Below are 23,703 nucleotides of genomic sequence, written 5' to 3' on the forward strand. Positions count from 1 at the left end.
GCAAATGCAATTTTTCAAATATGTTATTTTTAAAAAAGATTTTGCCCCTTTTTTTTAAATTTTATTTTATGAAACACTAAATAGTAGAAGTACATACTGCATATGGGGTCTGGTTAAAACTAGTTTATTTTTCAAATGGTCGTTGTGTTTCCATTTCTTCATCGGAGAAGCTCTTCGATTTGAATTTCAACTTGGGTGAGGAAAAATCTTTGGATTTTAAAGTGATTGGTTATGAGCAAGATCACCATCTGTGTAATAAAGTCATTTAAATGTTTTCTTATATTAATTTAATTCAATGGATTTTATATGCCTTAGAAGATTCAAGTGAAACTTCCACCTGATGGACCTCATAGTCCAATCCCCTTTGTTATGTACTTAATAAACCTGTTTGGGTTTTGTAATTATTTTAAAAACATACCCACTTCTGTAATTTTCATAAGGTTGATACCCATTTAGTAATTCTCTTTATAATTATTTTGAAAACATACCCGATCCAATGATGGAAATACTGATTGAAATCCCAAGAGTTTACTAAGATCTATGGAACAAATAGATATTTTAAGTAGTTGAACATGAACATCAATTTAAAGTTTTGTACCATCTCGAAATATTTTGGCCGAGATATTCTGGTTTCGATCAAGAGCAAAACAAAACATTAACTCTAAAATATTTCATTGGGTTTGTCTTGGATTATTTTGATTGAGAGAATCTTGTATTCTTTCCTGACCAAAATATTGTTTCAAGACAAGATTTTAACGTTGGTGGCAGCCAGACCTGTAGTACAAGTTAGCCATTGTGCATCAGTTGTCGACACAAGATTAATGGGCTTTGTCGATAATTGAATGCTTGGAATATTGGATCAGTGGGGCCAGAGTGATATAATTTGGGTTGGAGTTAAGCCGAAGGCCCATTCAACCTAGGGCAATTTGGCTTGCCTCTTTTGTAGAGAGTATCTTGGGTTGGGCTTGTTGAAACTTTAAAGGTCAGGCTGGGGTTCGGTTTGGCAATTCCCATATCCCAACCTTTCCCAGTAGCACCACTTCATCCTACGTTCATAACTTTGCACAAATTTAATTTTCATACTATAAGCACATTTCATTTTGTGCAATACAGTTGTGCTGGAGTGACCTCAATCTGGAACCTCATATCGCACTTCTTGACGTGAAAGTGGATAGGAACCATAGATGCTTTTTCACTTGTATCTCGATGAAAAGCATCTACAATTCCAATGCACTTTCACGTCAAGAAGTGCTATATGAGGTCCCAGCTTAAGGTCACTTCAGCATTATTCTTGTCCTAAATACAATGTGTGAGAGAGAGAGAGAGAGAGAGAGCAAGAATCTATGATTCATCCACAACTCCTAATATTCAAAAATCCAATTTTCAAATGGGATTAACTACTTTTAGATTACAAGTTAAAGGCTCCACCTCATATGAGAATGGAGGAATTTTTGCGATCTCCTTGAACCTACTTCATCTTTTTTTGTTCCTATTTTCTCTGTGTTAATGCCAATCGTAACTACTTTTTCTCAGCATCACAACAATAATATGGAGTGCAATTGGTAGAAGGAGATGATGATGATAAAGAGAAAAAAAAAAAAGAATATCATGTTGAGCAAAACTGAGTGAATTTTTTTATTTTTTTGAGTGATGATGAAAGATAAGAAAAAGGACTACGTAAAAGCCAATCACAAGCTTTTTGACGGATCAAGAAGATGAAGATAAAAGAGTACGACATCTTTATTTTTTGGAAAATGCTGAAATGACAAAAAGTATTTACTGCGATTCTCACAAGTTTGACGTGGGATGTACACATAATCATAGATGTGTTTCCTCGCAATACAAATAAAAACCATCTACGGTTATGTATGCATGTCCACGTCAGAATTGTGAGAATCACAGTAAATCTGTGTCACCCCAGCACGACTCTTATTATTATTTTTTTTTTGAAGGACACCCATATTTATTGATTTTTTTAAGTGACTAAATGCAATTGGTACCAAGTGATTTCCGATTAATGGAACCCTTTTCAAATAACTCGTCTATATACGATAACTATAAACCCTAAATTTTTTTTCAAAATAAACACATGAATCAATCTAGAATTTGTAAGAAATGAATATGATCATGAACACATATATGTCAGTTGAAAGATTGAGTAAGATGACATTGATTTTCACATAAAAGAAACCAATGATTGAACCCACATCATTCATTGCGACAATTTGAATTGTTGATCTCAATGATTCATGTTGAAAGTCAAGGTCGATTATTGTAATAAAGTCTATTTCAACAATCTAAAACATTGATCTCGATAATTCATGTTCAAATGTTGAGATTGACAATTTACATCTATTAATTCCCATGGTTGTAAAATGTCGATCTCAACAATTAGAACAAAGATAGCTCTCAAGGATTTGCATTGATCTTAGCGATTGAAAGAGAGGGAATTGGGCGAGGGACATTAAGAAAGAAAAAATTTACTAAATGGACTGTCAAATTATTGTTGAAAAATTAGGGGGTGTTTAAAAAAGAAATCTCTCGATCAAGGTTCATTAAGTAATTTTCCTAAAAAAAAAAAATAAACATCTTGACAGTTTCTAATAATTAAATTTATGTTTTTCTCCATTTGATCACCTATTATCGTTGAATTGAGGTTTTTCTTCATAATCAAGTTATATTATATCTTGGGACATCTTTATCATATTTTGATAAGGATGTCTTTATTGACATCTTTTTCGATCAAAGGAGTGTATTCGATGGTAAGGACCACCAGTACAGATTCGTATTCTAAGAAAATTACACCTTGGGCACGTTTATCCATGCACCATGCATGCCGTACAAAAATAAAGGCTAATTTTTAGATAAAATAACATGACACATAATTTGGAAAAGGACCTATAACTTTTTTGTATTTTCGAGATAAGGACAGTCACAAGGCCTCTTCAAAATGGACCCCCGCCTAAAATAGCCTAAAGTAATATATATATATATTTTTAATTACTTAAGACTAATGATAAATCGATGTGACAAAAGATCGCATATCTGTACGCGGCTGCATCTTTTCTCCTTGTGTATCCCAAAGAAAAAGATATATGATCTTGTACCCTTACCATGTCAACCGCGTACAAACTATGTGTTTTACCGCATCAATTTATCATAACTAATTATTTAAAGATCCCAGCAGAGGATTTTCTTTCTTATTAGTCTTTGAATTTTGGGTGAAAACTTGATAGTCCATTTAGTAAATTTTATTGTTTTTCCTTTAATGGTTCTTAATTTGTTATTGTTAAGCTCATCACTTTTTCTTTATTGTTGAGGTTACCACTTTTTATTGTTGAGTTTGACAATTTTTATTATTGACTTCGACATCGTAAAATCCACTCATTTTCATTTTTTTTATTAAGATTTTTTAACTAAAATACATGAAAAGATTGACTAAAAACTTAACAAAACAACTTGTCTAGATTATTTCAAACCAAAAAAATCATCTTGATTGATTTTCATCAAATAAAATAAAAATGAAACAATATTTTTTGAAAAAATCCATAATTTTTTACATGTCTACAAAATATTTGAAAATGATCGACTTCTTCTTCTTTCTCAAATCCTTAACATCATAATAAAGTCTCTTAAATTCGATTGGGATGACCTAAAATCTAATTTTTTTCTATTAAAATAGTTTGTTTGAATGATTAAGATACATTTTGTGTTTCAATTGAGAGAAATGTAAGGAGTGAGATTCATGACTGATTAGAAAGAAAAGTTTTACTAAATAAAGTACTAAAAAAAGTTCTAAAAGTTCAAGACTATTTAGAAAAAAGTTCCTTAGTTAAAGACCTTTTAAGTAATCTTCATTTTTTTTTTCTAAGTGAATGGGCACAAACGTTTTTGTCCTCAAAAGTCAAAATGGTAATAATAAAACTCATTGAGTTGAGTTGTTTCACACTAAAGCATAAAACCTAAAATGAGCAAAAGTAAGAAGTTGGTGGCATTGTTATATTGCTTCTGGCCTTAATTATTTGTAGAAATCTTATGGAACTTAATTTTTAGGAATAAGAATATATTTGTTTTTGTAATTTTTTTAAAAATAATTACTTAAATATCTCTAAAGTATTATTTATATATATATAAAGGAGGCGGTTCAACAGTCCTAAAGTTTGCCAAACATCTTACCAAACATTTTTCAAAACATGGGTTAGAAGTTTTGGAATAGGCTGATTTTTGGTGAGGATGATCTCCTCATCCAGGAGATCATCCTCACAAAAAATCAGCTCATTCCAAAACTTCTAACCCCATCAAAAGTGATTTACAAAAATTGGACGGTCTACGATTCTTCAACTTGTAAACTAGAGTTAGAAGTTTCAAAATGAGCTGATTTTTGGTGAGGATGATCTCTTCACTGTAGAGATCATCCTCACCAAAAATCAGCCTATTCCAAAACTTCTAACCCCATCAAAAGTAATTTACAAAAAATGTTTGGCAAGATGTTTAGCAAACTTTAGGACTGCCGAACCGCTCCCATATATATATATATATATACACACAAATCAATGTCCATATAAACTTTTAATGTAATTATCAAAAAACCAAAAACAAAAATTTCAAAATGTACATCCTATACGTTAAACAGAAGCGATCCCACTTGAAGTGCTTCCAATGGAAGCACTTCCTTCAAACACACCACACTCCCAAACGAGACGTTAGTTATTCTCTTCACTCTCAAATATAGATTACTCTAGAAGAAGAAAAAAATGCCCAGTTGGGTTTGAGAATTATTATGAGATAGATTCGGATAAAAATAAACATACTTATAACAATAAAAGATGCGAAATTAAATAGAAGAACATGATTCGTTCAAACAACCCTAATTTTTTGGAATAAAGTTTTTGCAATGATGATGATGACCCTCGCAAAAAAAATTAAAATCTACAAGTTATAATTTAATTTATGATTATCTGCCATTATTTAAGTTCAAACTTTGAATATTAATTTAAAGCTTGGTCTATTTTACATTTTATAGTAAATATAGTAAGATCCTCGTTCAGTAATGTTGGTCTGTTAACATTTTTCGGATCGCCTTCCCATTACACAATCCAATAAATTTATTTAACCATTTTAAAACTTGAGAACTCAACTCAAATACCCATTGAGCCAAGTAATATAAAAATAAAAAAACTCATGAATTAACTTGGGGATGTCAAATAAAAATATTTTATTTTTGGCTTTCCACACAAATATTGTACATAGTCAAATAACTCAATCATGATTCAGATGGGATTTAGTGCATTTTTTTTGTTGATTCAGCTCACTAGACTTGATGATTTTCTGAGTTGACTCAACAAGTTGGTTTCATTGAGTTTCCTCACCGAGTTGTCTTGAAATCCAATTGATTCAAGTCGACTCGGCCTGAGTTTTAAAACTATGATTTTAATCATGGCTTGAGGTGGAGATAAAGTGGATTTTTTTTTTGTCTTTTTGGCAAATTTAGAAGATTTTGATTGGGGTTGTTAGGTTAGTTGGGGAGGAGATAATCAAACAGTTAGTCAAATACACAAATTTTCTCATCCCAACATGTTTGCCCTACAATACAACCCACCTCCCAACATAAGTGGTTCTCATTATCCATCAACCCAAATTCAAAAAAATTAAAAGGAGAAAAAAAAAACCAAAACAATGGCAGCAACAGAGATGAGGAACATAGAGACACACATGACACATCAAACAAGGGTGATGAAGATGAATATTATCATCCATGCAAAATTAATACCCACTTGTACTTGTTCCATTTTCATCATTTTAGTTTTAATTTTGATATTAAATTTTTATCCTTCTTTTATTTAATTTGATATTTCCTTATATATATTAAGAGAGCACATGGAATTTATATATTCTAAAGAAAATATAAGATGAGGCATGTTTTGACTGTAGTTTAAATACTTGATTTAACTTACATGAATATCCATTGAGTCAAGTCAAGTTGACAATTTGCGAGTGGAATAAAATATATGAAATTAATAGATATTTGAAAAATAGTTTTAACATTTCCAACTTTGAGACTACTTGACGAGTTTTAAAACTTTGATTTTTTTTTTTAAAAGGCTTATATTGCCTCATCATTTTTTTTTCAATAATAAACACTTAAAACTGAAACGAAATATTCGTAGATAATGATTTTTTTTTTTTTTTTTATCAAACACATTAAATAATGAAATTAAATATAGTATTTGAGGTGGATACCGGGGCAGATTTATAATGAGGCAATTATTGTCCCTACAAAATTTATAAGAATTTATAAGTTATTATGATAAATAATAGTGGTGGATAAAAAAAAATTCGGTCACTATTATTCCCGCAAAAAAAGATCCACTCTTTTTTCTTTAATTGGCTAAGAGTGAAAAAATTTCACTCTTAAGTTCCCCCACTTGGGCAAAATCCTGACTCCGCCCTCTATGCAAACGTCCATTCTATTTTTAAATGACATCACACCTTTTTGTTTTATGATTTCAAATTAAGTGGTTAAAGCTAAAAGCTCTCGAATACTAAAGGGACCGATTAAGAGAGAGGGAGAGAGTGATGGACGAAGAAACTGAAAGCTAATTGATGTTCGAGTGTCATTGCAATTTATACTAAGTTCTTTCTCCTTTTCCCCCTTTGATGTTGGGATGTTTTATAAAATTTTAAAAGAATAATGATTTTCTGACTCCCCTCGACATACTCTCGCATATGCTAAAATCATAGATCTTTTTTCTCGGGATACACAACTAGCACATGCCACGTCAGGAAAGTATGTCGAAGGGGAGGGGAGTCAGAAAATCACGACTCATTTTAAAACTATACTTTCACCAATAATAAAAGAGTTGAGTCAAGTCAAAACTCACAAGTTGACTCAGACGAGTCAAATAAAAATATACTCAATTAATAAATATTTTTTAAAAACTAATTTTTAGTATTTAAAATAAGTAAAAACATTTTTTTTTTAAACTATATTATACAGAAGAATAATTTGGTCACATTTCTGATCCAACTCGATGCATTTTCGAATTGACTCAACCAAATTACCTAGTTGACTTAGCAAATTGGTTCCATCATCCACAAAGAACCCTAATCCCAGTGTCCCACACTGTACATATCCTATACGGTTTCTTCTATTTGGTGGGCCAGTTTATATGGCATTATTGGCATGGCCTGATTTTGACTTTTGGGTCAATATCAAAAATATTTGGACGGCTTGAAACAGATACGATCAAGGTAATGCCTCTTGACTTGATTGATTGATCAGATGAATTTAAGAGTTGGTGGACCGCTTATATGGTAAGAGATATAGGGAGCTATCTGATGGAAATTGGACCCATCGTAATATCGTGTCACAAGTATCAGATCCGACATTTGATCATCATGATCAGGATATAATTATTTTTCTTCTCTTTGATTGATACATATTAAGTAAAATATGATAAAATGCAAAAGGACTTTTCTAACCTCGAAGAAATCGTATAGCTGAGATGAGAGGAAAAACATAGGCTTCCTAGGGATCAGTTCGTCCAGGAATCTCTAGGAACCATAGAAAATTTTTTGCTAGAAATGCACGTTACATAACAGACTAACAGTCACAGTCTGAAGATGGTGATTTTATTAACATTTTCTGATACAAATAGTGTATGAATAGATAACCATTTTTTGAACTGTTTTTAACTTTTTTTTTAACTGTTCTTGAGTTCATGCAGATTTGGTTCTTTTCTTTTTATCCTTGCTGAGAGCTTCTATTGCCACACTAACTTTTACTAAGAGCACCCCAAGATGTGTAGCTATTGTTTTGGTGATTTCATATGAAATGGGGTGTTCTTAGCAAAACTTGGTGTGGCAATAGAATCTCTCCTCTTTGAATATAACAAACTTGGTGTGTGTGTGTGTGTGTGTGGGTGGGATTGAGAGAAACCCTTTTGCTTCCTTAAAGTCTCTAGAGTGTATTTTTTAACTGTTATTGTTAATCTCATGCAGTCTTGGTTCTTTTCTTGTTGTCTAACAAAGCAAACTTGTTCCTTCTACGTGTTGTGTGTGTGTGTGTGTGTGTATGAGAGAGAGAGAGAGAGGTTAATATCATGAAAAACAGTTGTTTTGCTTCCTTAATCAGAGTCTCATACAGGGTGCAACAAAGCACCACCATAAGGAAAAATCTTAAACTTTAAAAAATATACAAATCTGACACACAAATCTTTTTCATGGGTTTGGGTCAGAATCACTTTCCTACAAAAACCCAAAACAATAACAAAACCAAATTAGAGAGAGAGAGAGAGAGTGAGAGAAACAATGGTGCAGCTTCATCTTGATCATCTTCTCCAAACAAACCATAACTCTTTCTAACTAAGCATTGATGTTAGAGATCGAAATACAACTTCTTCACAAGGAATTGTAAGACCCATATCGTGATCGAAGCCGAACTCCTCTTCGGCTCTTTGAAGTAAGCTTTGAAACTCTGGGTGTGTTAAAAAGGAGATTGGAACAATGAATCTACTTCTCTTCTCTCCAACATAGACAGCAAAATGGCCTTTTGGAACGTCGACAGGAAGGCCTTGTTCGTCGTAGTCTTGTTTCTTGCCTAAGCTTGAACATCTCTTGAGAATTTGTTTAAGGATTGCTGTTTGAGGTAGTTTGGTTGATTTTCTATGAGCCATTTTTTTTGTTTGGAGAGAATTGGAATTGTGGTGTGAAATGAAGTTTAGAAAGAAAGGAGAGCTGAAGTAAGAGAAGAAAGAGGTGATGGGAAGGAAAGGAAGGGTGGACAGTGTATTTATGGACAGAGTAAAAAGGAAGGTGTTTACAAAGTCATGTGGGGTGTGGGGGCAAAAAGACATACTAAGGGTGTTTTGGGGTCTGTGTGTGTGAAGGACATGTTGGAAGTCTACCCCATTGGGTTTACTATCCCTTGTAGCCCCTCCTTAGGACATCATGGCCCCCTCTCTCTCTCACACACACATTTTTTTTCCTTTTGATTCCTTCACATTTATTGTTTTTGGGTTATAGTGTCCATGTGATTTGGTTTTGAGATGTCTTAAGTTTGTAAGTACTACTCTTTTAGAAGACTTTTCTTTGAAGACTTTCTTGTAAGATGAGATAGCTAGTGCATGTAACTTAGAGGCAACTTAGTGTCATGTTGGGGGTCTTTTATTTTTTTTGCCTCCTTGTATTCTTAGGCTGGTCACCTCGACCTCCCTTCCAATTTTCTTTTTAATAAAATATCTTTACTGATTAAAAAAAAATTAAGGTTAAAAGTACACCAAATTCTCTTGTTTCCTCTTTTTTCAGAGATTTTTTGGGGGTGTTTTTGATAAGTTTCAAGCACAAACCAAACTTTCTTACAATGATTGTTTTTAGCTTTAAGTGCTCTTAATAAGGATTAATTTCATATTCTTTTCAAACCGATTTTTCTTTGTACCCTCCTTTGGGTGGTTGAAATATTCCTCAACTTCCTAGTTTCAACTTTAAAGTTCCACAACACAATTCCTTTTTGGTCTCTCTCTCTCTCCTTTATTGCTTACAGATAGGTAATAATTGTACTGGAGAGTACCGCCCTGGTGTTTGTTTGGTTTGGTTGTCTTGATTGTTGGGTTTGTGATTCTGTGGTTTCAAGTGGCACAAAAGAACCATAAATTGCAGATACCCATGTGTATATCTTCTGCTTGCACCAGGTTTTTGACTTTACGACCCCAAGAGGTCCCCCTATTAATCAATCCTTCTCTCCAACTTCATCTTTGTCTTCAATGGTCACACAAACTAAGATAATCTTCCTTGTATTCTTTATTTTCCAAGTCCAGAGAGCTATTACTTTTTTTGTACTTTTATAACTTCATCAAAATGGATAATCTAGTATATTCAATCACCTAACACCCAAAGTTTCTTCAGTTCTACACCCTACAAGTGCATTTTTCAATTTTTCATTTCTTTTTTCCATGATATAATGTTACGAAAACTTATTCTATAAGAGAAAACAAGAAAATCGATTAACCGAAGTGAACGGGCTCTAGGAAGCTTATGGTGTTTAGGGAAAGAGGGCTCATATTAAGACCTTACAGATTCATTTACCCTTTTAAAAATATTATAATTGCAAAACTTTATATTTACCTTTTAATGTATAACCATTGGAACTTGTTGTAATTGCAAAACATCAAAATTAAGTCCTACAATCTAAATCATTTTTTATTTATCCTATCATAGTCCAAATCCTTATTCAATCCCAAACCAGATTCTCTTAACCACTTATTTCACCTTCTTCTCTTAGCATCCTAAAGGGAGAGAAGTCATAATTGACAAAAAGTCAAAAGTAAACCCTAGAACCCAAATCTTTTTAGGTTTACCTTATTATAGTCCAAATCCTTAACCCAATCCCAAACCAAATTCTCTAATCCCCTTATTTCATCTTTTTTCCTTACCGTCTTGCATTAGAAAACTAATTAAAATTTAAGGAAACTAATTAAAATTTAAGAGGGAAAGAGAGAAATTTAATAAGAGCTAAATCTCTTGCATCCAACATACATTTATTTCTACGGGTGTGAGTGAATGTATGTCTGTGTAAACATTAAAGGAATCTACTAGTGGTCCTTTTGTTAAAACACCTCCAACCAAGGGAAAGAAGCACTGCAGTTAGATATGGTTCCACCACAAATGAGAATCACTTCTATATCTAGCCTGGCTATGATGCAGATATGTTATTTCCCATGTTCTAAGGTCCAGACATCTATCTGCAAAAGCCTGAGTAAATAATTGATATGGCTCTTTCACTCTGCTTTTATGTTTTTTTTCTGTTTTGTTTTTCTCATCCCATGAAAGCCCAATACCAACACCACATGTTCTAAACTAATGATAACTAGTTTAAGTCAAAACTAGTAAGAAACCAATTTCATTAATAGAATCCAAGATTCAATTTCATGAGAAAAAATCAAGTAATTCACAATGATTAATGTTGAGTGTATATTTTCCTCCACTCTCAGGTGTGTCATACCCCACTTAAGCCCCATGGCCCTCTAATATTCATAGTTCTTCAACAGATCGGTCTTTTGGAGTGATTGATTGGTTAACGTGGTATATGAATGCTAGATTCGTATAGGTCACAGGTTTGATTATTTCTACTCTTATGTGTGAGGGAGAGTGTTGAGTGTATATTTTTCCTTCACTCTCGGGTTTGTCATACTCAAGCCCTGTGACCCTTCTTATATTCATAATTCTTCCCATCTCCAACAGATCAGTCTTTTGGAGTAGTTGGTTGTTTAACATATATTAGAGGGCAAGGTTTGTATAGGCCACAAGTTTGATTCTTTCCACCCTTATGGGTGAGAGGGAGTGTTGAGTGTATATTTTCCTCTACTCTCGGGTGTCATACCCGAATTAAGCTCTGTGATCCTCTTATATTCATAGTTCTCCCCCTCTCCAACAGATCCGTCTTTTGGAGTAGTTGGTTGGTTAACAATTAAAGTAATCCAACTTGGTGAGTTTTCCTCAACTCAGTCACGTTGAACTCGGAAAAAATGAGTGAAATTGGATTGGCCATGGGGTCACAATCCTAGGAAGAAGACCCCCATGTTCTGTGAATGAGATTGGTTGGGGAATGGAAGATAAAAACAGAAGCATTGGTAGGTGGCCCTATTGGTGATGGTGACCCTGCCTTCTGCCCAGCACATGAAAGCCATGTTACTCTTGCCCCCTTAACATCCCTAGCAAAGACAACATAGAAAGGTCCTGCGAGATCATCCCAACTACTTTAAACGCCTAACTTATTACCTCAACACCTCTCTCAAACTTCTAACCACCACACTTGGAATCTTTTATGAGACCCTCCCTTTGCTTTCTAAGTTACCACAAGATTGATTCTTGTTGGGACTAGTTGGTGTGGTGGGTGATGACTGATGATGTTATCTATCCATACCTGCAAAGTGTGGATAACACCAAGAAACTAGTGTAAGCAACACTATTTACAACCTTAATTACCAGAAAGGTTAGGAAGCAGTCAGATTAGAAATTTAACTATTTTATGACCGGTAAGAGGAAAGATCACAACTATGCAGGTTGTATATGAAAGAAAGGAAAATGGAATATTTACAGAGGGTAAGTAATGAAGTGGTTGGTTCACCGTTCAGTAGCGACAAAGTTGGGGTCTGAGAATAATTCTGCTGGGAAATTTTTGGATTTTTTTTTTTTTTTTGGGTGCAAAAGTATAAAAAGTTAACAATAAATAAAAAAGAACATATTATTATTTATGAAAATATAAAAATGCATATTTTTCATCTATTAAATAAAATTACAAAACTATAATATTGTTCAACTTCAAACCTAAGTATAAAAATTCATCGAAGATTCATCAACTCCCATATAATGATACATTTTCTGCATCCTCTTCATGATTTGACAGCAATGATTCCATGTGAGCATCATCTTCAAGGTCATCTCTTGGTGGTGCATTTGGGATTTGCCGGAATTCTATCAAGTTTGATCGGGACAAGATAGCCAATTGCAAGAATCGAAATTAATAGCGACTTTCTCAAAAAAATAGGCGATTTTTGTCACTATGCACTGTTTGATGATGAATTGGAATGCATGAGTTCAGGATACCAAAAGAAGCTAGACATCTCTTCTGCACACTCTATCATGAAATAGGATCCTTGATTAATGTCAGCTCGTTGTGAGGTTGGAGAGAATATGAAGACTTTTCTTTCTTTTTCTCTCCAACCTCACTTGAATGAAAATAGGTGTATCCTTGCGGTCCAGGGATAAGGATGCGACAAGCCAAGATAAGAGTGACAATAAAATTACCTTGTCAGGATCCTGACACAACACACAATACTCTATCCGAAAAAAAGAGTACTGCCCTAATTTCAGTTACTCACAAAATTAAGAGCATCAAAGGACTTCCGGACGTACCCTAGCTACACTTACATTCACATGTATTGCATCAAAGGTAGCAAAAAACATTGATGTGAAATCGCACCCTACAAACGAACTCTCAACGACCGCAGGTTTCATCTTGCACCCAACATGAGGGACCCATAATGTGCCAAAAGGGTAGGAGGTAAGGTGACATCATTGCAGGCGTGACATGTACCAAACAATTGACGTCAATGAGAAGATAAAGCATGAAGTAAACAACAAAAGGAAAAAAATCTAATCATGCGTAGAGAATCCAATACTATCAAAATCATATCATGGACAAGTCTCATCAACTCTATTGATTCCTTGGTAAATTTATCACTGGGCATAACATGGCATATGGCAAGTGGCAACTAGATTCAAGTTGTGCTGCAAGATATCGTCTAAATACAAGTTCTGCAGGTTTAATATCAAGTTTTCAATGTATATATATATAAAAGGTAGCAAAAATCTTGACTTGGAATCAAACGAATCAATCAGAAAAGAAATTGATCCCTTGCTTTCGTGGTTTTAAATCAACTGATAGGATTTGATACAAAACTACATTGTCATTTAGCTCGTCCACAATGGAGGTAAACAGATAAAATAAGGTATCAAGTTCCTCGAGCCAGACCAACATCATCACTATTTTTTTTACATCTTTGTAAGCTTTTGCATCTCTCCACATACCAGTCTGAAGGAGCAAAACTTCAAAAATCTAGGGGGATCAAGTATATTCACTGACCAGAGGTGGGCTTTGACAGCTGTGGCTGCCCGTCCATCACACTTAACTGTCTCTTGAGTTGAACAATATGAGCTTGTACCTATCACAACGAAGATAAACTCTCAAATGAATTCTTCCCACATCTCTATTAGTTCTCAAGATTGAGATAGTTAAATTCTTCAAAACTCAGAATTCAATTAAGCAATAAGGAAAATAAGAAAAGTTGGTTGGATTCAAAACATGTCATGGTAGAAACCATTCGACGAAATTCTTGAACTTTTATTCGGACCAGTCAAGAGGGGGTCAAAATTGAAAAAGCGTCATGAAATGAGACCACACAGTATATACAACCTTACAATGGAATGAACAGATTAGAGTATACGATTAGATGACTCCCCATAAACTTTACATCATGGTTTCAAATCTCCTCCGAGACCAAGCTGACTGTAGTCATCTTGGTATCGTTATAAAACGAGTGAGATGCACCATGTGAATCATCCAGCAAACTAGGGTGATATTTTGAAAATCTAGGTCAAGTTAGTAAAATTCAGCGAGTCAACCAGGTATTGAATTTTTTATTAAAATGATTTTTTAATAATTTAAGTAGCCATTTTTTAAAATAAAAATATGATCTCATAACTGTTAATCTTTTAATTCATTTTATTTTATAATAATAAAAAATTATAACTATTTGCATATAAGTACATGTTAATAAATAATTGTATAACAAGTTAAAGAGTAAACTCATTTGAGACAAGATGACTCCTAAAAGTCAACTTGAAATAAGCGGGAGTGAGACAAGATCAAATACCAAGTTTTAAAACCACGTTACACATGGAACAAAAGTCAACTAAAACAATACCACAGACCACCATAACTTTTTATTCAAGGCTGCAAACTAATTGTTAAAAACAAAACGATCTTGGAAGAATTTTTTTTGGTTCCAAATAGATGACACTGGAAAGTTCAACTATACCAAACCCAAGATAAGGAATTTGTGAAAAAGATGGACCAAGGCCTTCTCCCTAGTGTTAGCCCAAATTACATGGTCCTCTTTTTTATATTGCTAGGCAAGTGAGATTAGTGGTTTATAATTAGTAGGTGAAGAAGGGTTTTCAACCCAGGTCCCAGTGTCAAAACCCACATACTTCAACCAACTTAGAAAGTTGGTACCTTCGATTATGTGGTCTTCATCCCAATAGGAATGTGATTAAATTGGACATTTGCTCACTGAGACCAATGAATAGTAGTACTTCCCAATCATTGAAGTTTCACCTAAAGACAAAATCATATGATATCACACTTCCGATTCACATCATTTTATGAAACTCGGGAAGAACTTCAGAAATGCATTTCCATACTCCATTACTCGTCAAAATAATAATAATAATAATAATTCCATACTCCATAACCAAATTACAGTCCTGCTTCTTTACTCTCCCAATTCAATTTTCTCAAACCCAAATTCTACTTTTATGACCCTTCTCTATAGACCCTGGTGTTCCACCCTGAACCTCCACAACCATTTTCTAGACAAGGCGATGTTCATTTATTTGAACTGTCGAATACCCAAACCCCCTTGCTCTTTGGGCTTGCACATGACTTTCCACTTAAACAAGTGGAACTTATGTTTGCCCAACTTATCACACAAAAGAAAGTTCTTGATCAACTTATCAAATCATCTCTACACTCCCAAGGAATAAGGAAGATTGGAATGCTAGCAAGGATACCTTTTTTCAAAGTCAACTTGCTCCTTTGGAAAGATATCTTCTTTTTAATGCACTTAGGCTTCGACCCATTCTCAATGACAGGGTCCCATATTGCTCTCCTCTTATAAGGCACTCCTAAGGGAAGACCCAAATACATAGTCGGTAAGGTATCCATTTTACACTCCAAAATCCTTGCCAAGACATAAATATTGGGAACTACTCCAATTCCCAATGTTTGAGTATTGTTAAAGATAATAGGTAATCCAAAAACCAGTTCAAAACAACATAACAGACCCCTCAAGTATTTGACATGTTCAACTGATGTGTCAAGGAACACTGGTGTATCATCAGCTAATTAAAGGTGAGACATTACAGGTACCTCGACTCATGCCCTGAAACCTACTACTTAGCCATTTGCCACTACCTTCCCCCATCAGAACTCCCATTGACCAGAACAGAGAGTGATGCTGACGTGACATATTTCAACACTCATCCAATCCACTTATACCTAAACCCCATCCTCTTATCATAGAACTCAAAAAATCCAAGTTAACATGAACATAAGCTTGTCTAATCTAATTTTCTCAGCACCCTTGCCACTCTTTCTCGTAATCTTGAAACAATCCATTCATTGGAACTCAAGATACCATCCAAATAAAATTGAATGGAGGAAAGGGATTCGTACTTCCAACAACAAATAGAGGATAAGGCAATGATGACGACAAATATGAATGGAAGCTTCTGACAAATAGAAGATCTCAGACGTATTAGATAATCCCAAGCAAGGATTTCTCTTAAATAAAACCCCATCGATCAATCACAATAATCTTGTCTCTTAAATAAAAGACCACTGGAAAATCACAATAATCATCCTATAGATTCTCATCATGCCTTTGGGGGTAAAAGAATACCATTGATCACAAAATACATCTGATCACCTTAAACTTTTCCATAGTTTCTCTCGGGGGGGACCCAAGGGTTCATGAATTGTTTTCACACACATGTCCGTCGTGTGTGTGACTCCCACCCCCAATGACTCATCCCAACGCATACATAGATGTCATTGCATCTATCTATCTTATATACATAATATCACAAATTGAGAACTACCATCAATAATGACATGAATGTTTAATTCAACCTTAAGGGAAATAAAAAGCATCCAATTCATTCTAACCTGCTGACGAGCTGCCGCAAGTTTTAATAGCTCATCCGCCTCCGAGAAATTCATGAACCACTGAGTAAGTGGGTGATCTTTGGTATCGCCTCTCTTCCTTTCATTCACACTGTTGATCGATCCTACATAAAACCAACGCTCATTTCTCGCTTAAAAACCATTAAAAGAAAAAAAAACTAAAAAGAACATACAAACAGCACCAAAAAAAAAACAAACAGACCAGCGGCAGATAAATTAAAACTAGCTGGCAATCTGGGTACAATCACAGCTGGATGATTCTGTACACGAGCAAAGAAACCCTCCGAAGGTTCAGAAAAAACAATCTCATCATAAGATTCTACGACAACTGGTTTTTTGGTAGACTGAGGACCTGATTCTTCCTCGGGGTACAACTTCAAATGGTGATATCTGTCAATTGGGAATCCATTATTAAAATTTTAAAACTACTCATTAATGAAAATCAGAATTCAATAACAAACAAACAAAACAACTCACAAGTCAAGCTGTTTATCACAAACATCATCATGGAAGAACAAACTTATTCCAATCTCAAATTCACCCCAACCGGACTCCGATACCTCAAATGGGGGCGATTCCACAACCCTAGTTGGGTTATTAAAACTGGGATGCAATTGAAATATGGCGCTTTTGACCACCACACCCAAATCCTCATTCGTTGCACCACGAACATAAACAGTCCATTTGTGTGAATGATACCTAATTGAACCAATTAAGGAAAATTATACAAAATTGTGGGAAATTGGCCAGTACCCATTAATCAAACTTACTTACTCGCTCGCCTTTTTACCGAGCCAGAACGAAATAGTTCCATAAACTATAGGAACGCTAATTTCGACGTCTTTGAGTTTCTTGTTCGAACTCTACACAAATTACACCAACAATAAACTAAGAACGACTGAATTATGGAGAAATATAACCTCAAAATTAGGGTTTTCTACAGCCAGGATTAATTTTTTTGAATTGGGTTGAATTCGACACAGAAATCACTCGAAATCGAAAGAAAAAAAAGAACATATTTTTACCTTCTTATCGTTGTCTTCGGTGGTTCTACTCGATTTGGTGCGCTGTGATTTTGGGGCGGAGCCACTCCCGTCTGATTGATCTCCCCCATGTTTTCTTGAAGATGTGTGAGGCATTTAATAGTTTGTATCTTCTCGACAATCGAATTGAAATTTGGTTAACTGTGAAATCGAAGAAATTAGGATTTCGAAATTGTTTCTAGGGTTCTTTCTCTTGATGAAGACGAGTTAAGGTGTTGCGGTTTTAGACTGTCGGTTCGGTTTCTCATAGGGTTTTGGCTTTTTGGGTTTTCTTATTACCCTGTTTTCTGACCAATAGACATCTGCCATGTGGCAAAAAAACCCGGTTCTAGCCGTCCAAGATCATAACTGTGTTATAGAACTGGATCGAACCAGTGGTCCGACTACATTTGACCGTATTTTGTAATAAAAGTGGTTCGATCTATGAACCACCGGTTTTGTGAATGTTATTTTCCAATAGATGTAATAAGTTAAGAAAAAAGAACGATCTCGTTTAAGCTGCTATTGGCACTCCAAACTGATAAATTACCAATAAGATCGCAAGTAATTTTAAAGTAACTTTTATAATCAACAATATAATTGATAAATTATCAATGAGATTGCAAGTAATGTTAAATTCAAATGCCTTTGATATTTTTAACAGCGAGTTCACTGGTATTTTACAACGAGATCGCAAGTAATGTTAAAGTCAAATGCCTTGATATTTTTAACGGCGAGTTCATTAGTATTTTATCAGCAAGATCATTATTTATAAAAACGATGAACAAGTCGTGCATGAAATCCGGTGCATTTGAACTCCAATAAAAACATGCCACCTAATCTTGTTATGGGAACATGATATCATTCTTGATCGCAACTCTTGGATAAATGGGTGTTTGCACTCTAGTTTAAATTTAATAAATCATAGGGGAGTAGATCTTCTATAGCGCTCATTTCTTATAGTGCCCTGTAGCGCTTTTGAACGGTTGACAATGTGCCACGTCAATCACAAGTTAAAACTACACCACTCAAAATAATTTGAAATTTGAGGGTTCAGTAACTGTCCATTTTCATTGTGTTGGAGCATGAAAAAATAAATTTTTTTAATTTGTTTTCCTTTAAATTTGATCTAGGTCATCAACACAAGGGATTGTGGTGCTATTTCTCATTGATATGGCACTCTCTCACTTGTAGATAAAGTGCTATAGGAAATAGCGTCACACAGGATCCGCTCCCAAATCATGGTCATCTTAGTTAAAACTCATAAAATTGCAATCCATAATGTAAAATCACATTGTTTAATTTTCAAAATTTTCATATATCTGTTTTTACTATTTAATATAAGAAAAAGCTTTTTAATCAATATTTTAAATTATGAATAAGTCCTTTTGAGATATGCATAGTGACAAAAATTATAGGTTTTTTAAAAACTTGTGCTTTCTGTGATTTAATAGTGATTTTCTGGTCAAACAATTAAATCACGATTTTAAAAAATAAAAGCGGTGACATTTAAAAGAAAACCACTTTTTTTTATTTATAAAAGAATGCGGATAATTGTGAATACTCACAAAGCATATTTAAGACTACATTGGAAAAACTCTCATCCAACAAAAAAAATAATAATAATAATTTATTTTGAACTTAACCCAAGGTTTTTAAGTTTTTAAAACGGACGGCTATCGAATAGTCAAACTTCAAATTAAATTCAATGGTGAAAAAAATAATTTTTTTCAAAGTCCTAAGAATTATGTCCTCTACATCCTTGTGTCATCGGATCATGTTTTTTGATGTCATAAGGTGAGTTCAACAAGCCTTATTAAGATTTGAAATCTTAGTTAATTAGTAAGGTTACTCATAAATATATTTAAAGAACAAGGGATTTCTAATTGAGTTACTTTTTATAATTAAAGAAAAAATAAATTTTGTTGTTTCACACGAATTCAAGCACCCTGAAGTTGACATTCATATTAAGAAAAAAAATTAATATATGAAATATATATATATATTTTTTTTATCACAAATAAATTTTCCAATGTTTTTTCAACTTTATCGAATTTTTTCTTTGCCAAATTATTTTTGAACAACGACTTTGTCATTATGGATATATGTGCGTTTGCACATGCCACATTCTAACTAAACATTTCATCATTATCAGAAATTAGGTGGGTTGGAAGGTCAACCCAAGTTGTAGAACCCTCTACCCGAACTCAACTCAACTCGACCATCGAGTTAGAGCTCATGAACTTAGGCTTTACCTGAGATTGAGCTTCTACAATCGGATTGACCTCGGGTTATCCCAAGTTAGGTATTTTTGGGTGGGTTGGGCTCATTAAGCAAATCTAATTTTATTTTGATTAACAAATAAATTTTATTTTATATCTTAAAAAATAAGTACAATATAATAAAATAAAATAAATTTACTAGTAAATAAGTTTGCACACAATCTCCAAATCCATTAATTATTATTATTATTTTCTTAAATATATTTAGGAAGAGAAAATTATTTTATTATTATACATATATATATATATATATATATATATATATAGCATCGAATTCGGGTTGAATCAGGTTGTTCGGAACCTCAACCCAAATTCAATTCGAGTTGAGATTTTTTTAGTCGATACTCAACTCATTTTTCATACAATCCAACCTAGACTCACCCATCAATCCGGTTGAATTTGGATTAGCCCGTCCAAATTGCAACTCTACCATAAACTCCAATTTTTATTGAAAAATATTGAAATGACAAAAAAAATTTACTACAATTCTCACAAGTCTGACGTGGGATGTGCACATAACCATAGATGAGTTTTCTCGCGATATGAGTAAAAATAATCTACGATTGCGTATGCATGCCCACATCAGAATTGTGAGAATCACAATAAATCCTATGGCACCCCGGCATGACTCAGTTTTATTAAACGCTAGTGCCACTCACGTGACCAAAAAAATGATAATTGGGAGAACCCTTGACTTTTAAGTGTCCCTCAAATTTTCATCATTTATCCCTTTTACTCTCTTCATAATTTAAGCGTGACTTCAGCTGTGTAGAAAGAATATAGATCACCAAATTCACGCGGAAAGGGTGCGCGTGACGTGACAACTAATCATTGGTAATACTGTAATTATTTTGATTAGTAATTTTGTCATCCAAAATGGCATGCACAATGATCCACAGTTATTGACCCTTCCATGCATTTGATGCTAGCCTCGATCAGAGTGCTACGTGTGCTGTCATCCATGAAATACTTGTAGACCCCACAAACACCGACCTTAAAGGGTTTTCTTTTCTTTTTTATCATAAAATTTGAGATACACCGCCTTATGTTTACAAATTAATTACATGCCCCCTACCTCAGTCTTCTCTTGGTAGACTAATGAGAAAATGACCTTAATGCCCTCCTCCTCCTCCTCCTCCCCCTAGTTATCATCATTATCTTATTCAAGTATCAAGATGATTAATTTTGAGTAGAAAAATCAATGGTTTTTAGATCATTTTTCATTGGTCTAAAAGTGAAGATTGAGGTTATGAGTTAAGTTATCAGTTTGAAAACATAGGGATATCTCAAATATTTGGAGGCCTACTTGCCACGTAAAGAGAGAGATACATCAAAACTGATTCAAAGCTTTTTATCACAATGTAGAGATTAATATTATAGCGACAAGAAATTCTCTAGAGTTGAAACAAGACTAAGTTGTTAAAAACTAGTCTTCATTCAGTAGTTTTCACACCCTTGTATGAGCACATCATACTACCATTTTGTTGTTCTTGTTATACAAAACTTTTTTTCCCCCAACAGAGTGGACTAAATGGTTTAGTGGGCCAAATTGACAACCTTAATTGTAGCAATGACACCAATGAATCATGATAAAATGACTCCTCCACGTGACATACTCAATCGACTCTCCCCTAACACGACATGTGCAAGACCTGTAGTTTTATATTCCTTAGGATACACAACTACATTTTATGAGGATGAGTAATTGTGTATCTCGAGGAGTACATATATCTACAATTCTTGCATATGTCACATCAGGGGGAGTCAATTGAGTATATCATGTGGAATAGTCATTATCATGACTTGACACCAATATGTCTAGAACATTGGATGTTGGTTTAGATATTTTCACAAATATCAAAGTCTTTTGCTAGATTTTGACTTAATGACTTAGTGATTGTCACTCACAAAATTAATTGGATTTCTTTACTCATCAGTTTTATTTGTTTTCAACATTCAAATGTCAAAAATAAGAGTTTGTTTTTTTTTTTCCTTGAGAAGTTGAAGATGATGAATTTTGGTAAAAAACCCCAAAAAATATCACTTGTATATTCCTCCAAAAAAATTTGATATCTTCTTTTTATTTTACAAAAGTTTATCAAATTTAATTAAATCACATACAATTAATTATCAAATCCAAACTTTGTTACTATGTAATTTTCCACTTCAAAGGGAGGTTCCATCATTTGACTTAATCGATGTTGTCGTGTATTGCATGTGGGACCAATTTAATGGTGAGTTTAAATCTCAAATATATGCGTGTATGAGGACACTAGATAGCTCTTACCATAGATTGCATAGTCACAAAAATAAAATTCTCTGAAATAAGGGTTATAGATTAATTCTACGAATTGACAAATTAATCAACGATCCCTCAATTAATCATAAACTATGATAATATCTGTACACTTCACCTCCAAAATTTTAACTTTTTAGTCGTTCAAACTTCAAGAAGAAATTAAGATTTAGAAAGTAGTTAAAGATGATAGGTTTTGGTAAGAAATCCAATACAATATTTTGTAAAATTTCTGGAATTTTACCAAAAATTTTTTTATAAAACTTTTTCAAATTAATGAAATTAAATACTCGTCAAATAATTGCTGAATCTAAACTTTACAACTATGATTCTTAGTAAATGTTCGAGGGATTAAAGTTCGAAAAGCTTAAAGGACAAAGCATGGCATTTTCTTAGTTGACGAGGGTAATATCGAGATTTACCTTAAAAAAGAATCATCTCAAACAAATACGAAGAAAAGAAAAAGAAGGCGGGAAGGAGAACAAGTTTGATGCAACTTACTTTCATCGAAAATAGCTATGGGAAGGACCAAGGATAGACACGTCACTAATATTAAAAATTAATTTTTTTCCTCTAACTAGCATTAAAAGTTTGATACATCAACACAATCAAATGGCCATGATAATCACAATCATCTTGTTGAACCTGTGAATTTTGAAAATAACTTAAATAGTAATACAATAGCATTACTAAAATTGTTGAAAAAAAAATTAGACAATTGGCCATGCCCAAGATTTATTTCAATAATCACAATTTAATCGTAAACAACCAATGAAGATAATAATTATTACAGTGCAAAATATTTTTGACGAAGTCTAAAAATTGATTCCACAAGAACAAATTCGCATTGTTCATTTTTTTTTTAGACTTGTAATAGAGAAATGTTTTCTCGTTTTGTTAGATCTGATTGTGATTTAAATTTTTATTTTTATTTATTTTTAATTCTTTCAAATTAATTTTTCGATAGCTCTTTAAATTGTAATTTTCTAAGTACGATAACAATTTGTTAGGGTAAAATCTGTACTCGATCAAGGACTACTTTGATAGGAATAATCAAATCAATTATGAAAAATGATCAAATCTAATAATTATAAAAGGTAGTATAAACTTGGATGTTTGAATATGGAATTATCAGAGTTTTTAAGGGTTAGTGGTCCAATTGAGTGTCCGACAATGAGAGGGAAGACATCAAATTGTCTGTACAAATGAAACAGCGAATTCAAACTATTGATGACGTGTGCTTGGCTCAAGAATTGACGCGGACAGTTCACATCAAACACAGCTCGGCGGGAAGAAGATAAAAGAACCTTTACAGGTTTTTACAGAAGACTCTGGCCAAAACCCTAAAAAATACATCTTTCTCTCTCTAGTTTTAGGGTTTTTGATCTATACGGGGAAGGTGACATTCAATTGGATCATGTTGGATCACCGTGAATAACTGCTGAGCATTCAAAGCTCTTCAACAGATTCATAACTTACAGATCTGAAAAAAAGGAAAAATAATTAAACAAAAATAAGAACAACAACAAGAACAAGATTTAAAGAGAGATTAAAGGTTTACTTAAAGCCGAAATTCGT

At 33.6% G+C, this 23,703-nt stretch overlaps 1 protein-coding gene and 1 pseudogene across 2 annotated transcripts; both read right to left on the bottom strand.

Annotated features, from left to right (window-relative positions):
* Positions 1-8,098: 8,098 nt before the first annotated feature.
* LOC147403674 (protein SMALL AUXIN UP-REGULATED RNA 12 pseudogene) lies at positions 8,099-9,464 on the bottom strand (annotated as a pseudogene).
* A 3,933-nt stretch (positions 9,465-13,397) lies between these two features.
* On the bottom strand, positions 13,398-17,824 carry LOC147403675 (transcription initiation factor TFIID subunit 14b-like). 2 transcript variants are annotated; one of them, XM_086439344.1, is made up of 6 exons: positions 17,551-17,824; positions 17,300-17,388; positions 17,003-17,224; positions 16,728-16,915; positions 16,508-16,629; positions 13,398-13,721 (listed from the first exon to the last, which is right to left on the bottom strand). In XM_086439344.1, the coding sequence occupies exons 1-6, from the start codon at positions 17,662-17,664 to the stop codon at positions 13,635-13,637; spliced, it is 822 nt and encodes a 273-aa protein (XP_086295470.1). In that variant the 5' UTR covers positions 17,665-17,824; the 3' UTR covers positions 13,398-13,634. The 2 variants fall into 2 exon arrangements, with proteins under 2 accessions (XP_086295470.1, XP_086295471.1); XM_086439345.1 differs by lacking the exon at positions 17,300-17,388 and having other exon boundaries at positions 17,551-17,800.
* Between the last annotated feature and the right edge of the window lie 5,879 nt (positions 17,825-23,703).

This window comes from Akebia trifoliata, chromosome 4, assembly GCF_017979445.1.
Source record: "Akebia trifoliata isolate Shusen 1 chromosome 4, ASM1797944v1, whole genome shotgun sequence".
NCBI classification, from domain to species: Eukaryota; Viridiplantae; Streptophyta; class Magnoliopsida; order Ranunculales; family Lardizabalaceae; genus Akebia; species Akebia trifoliata.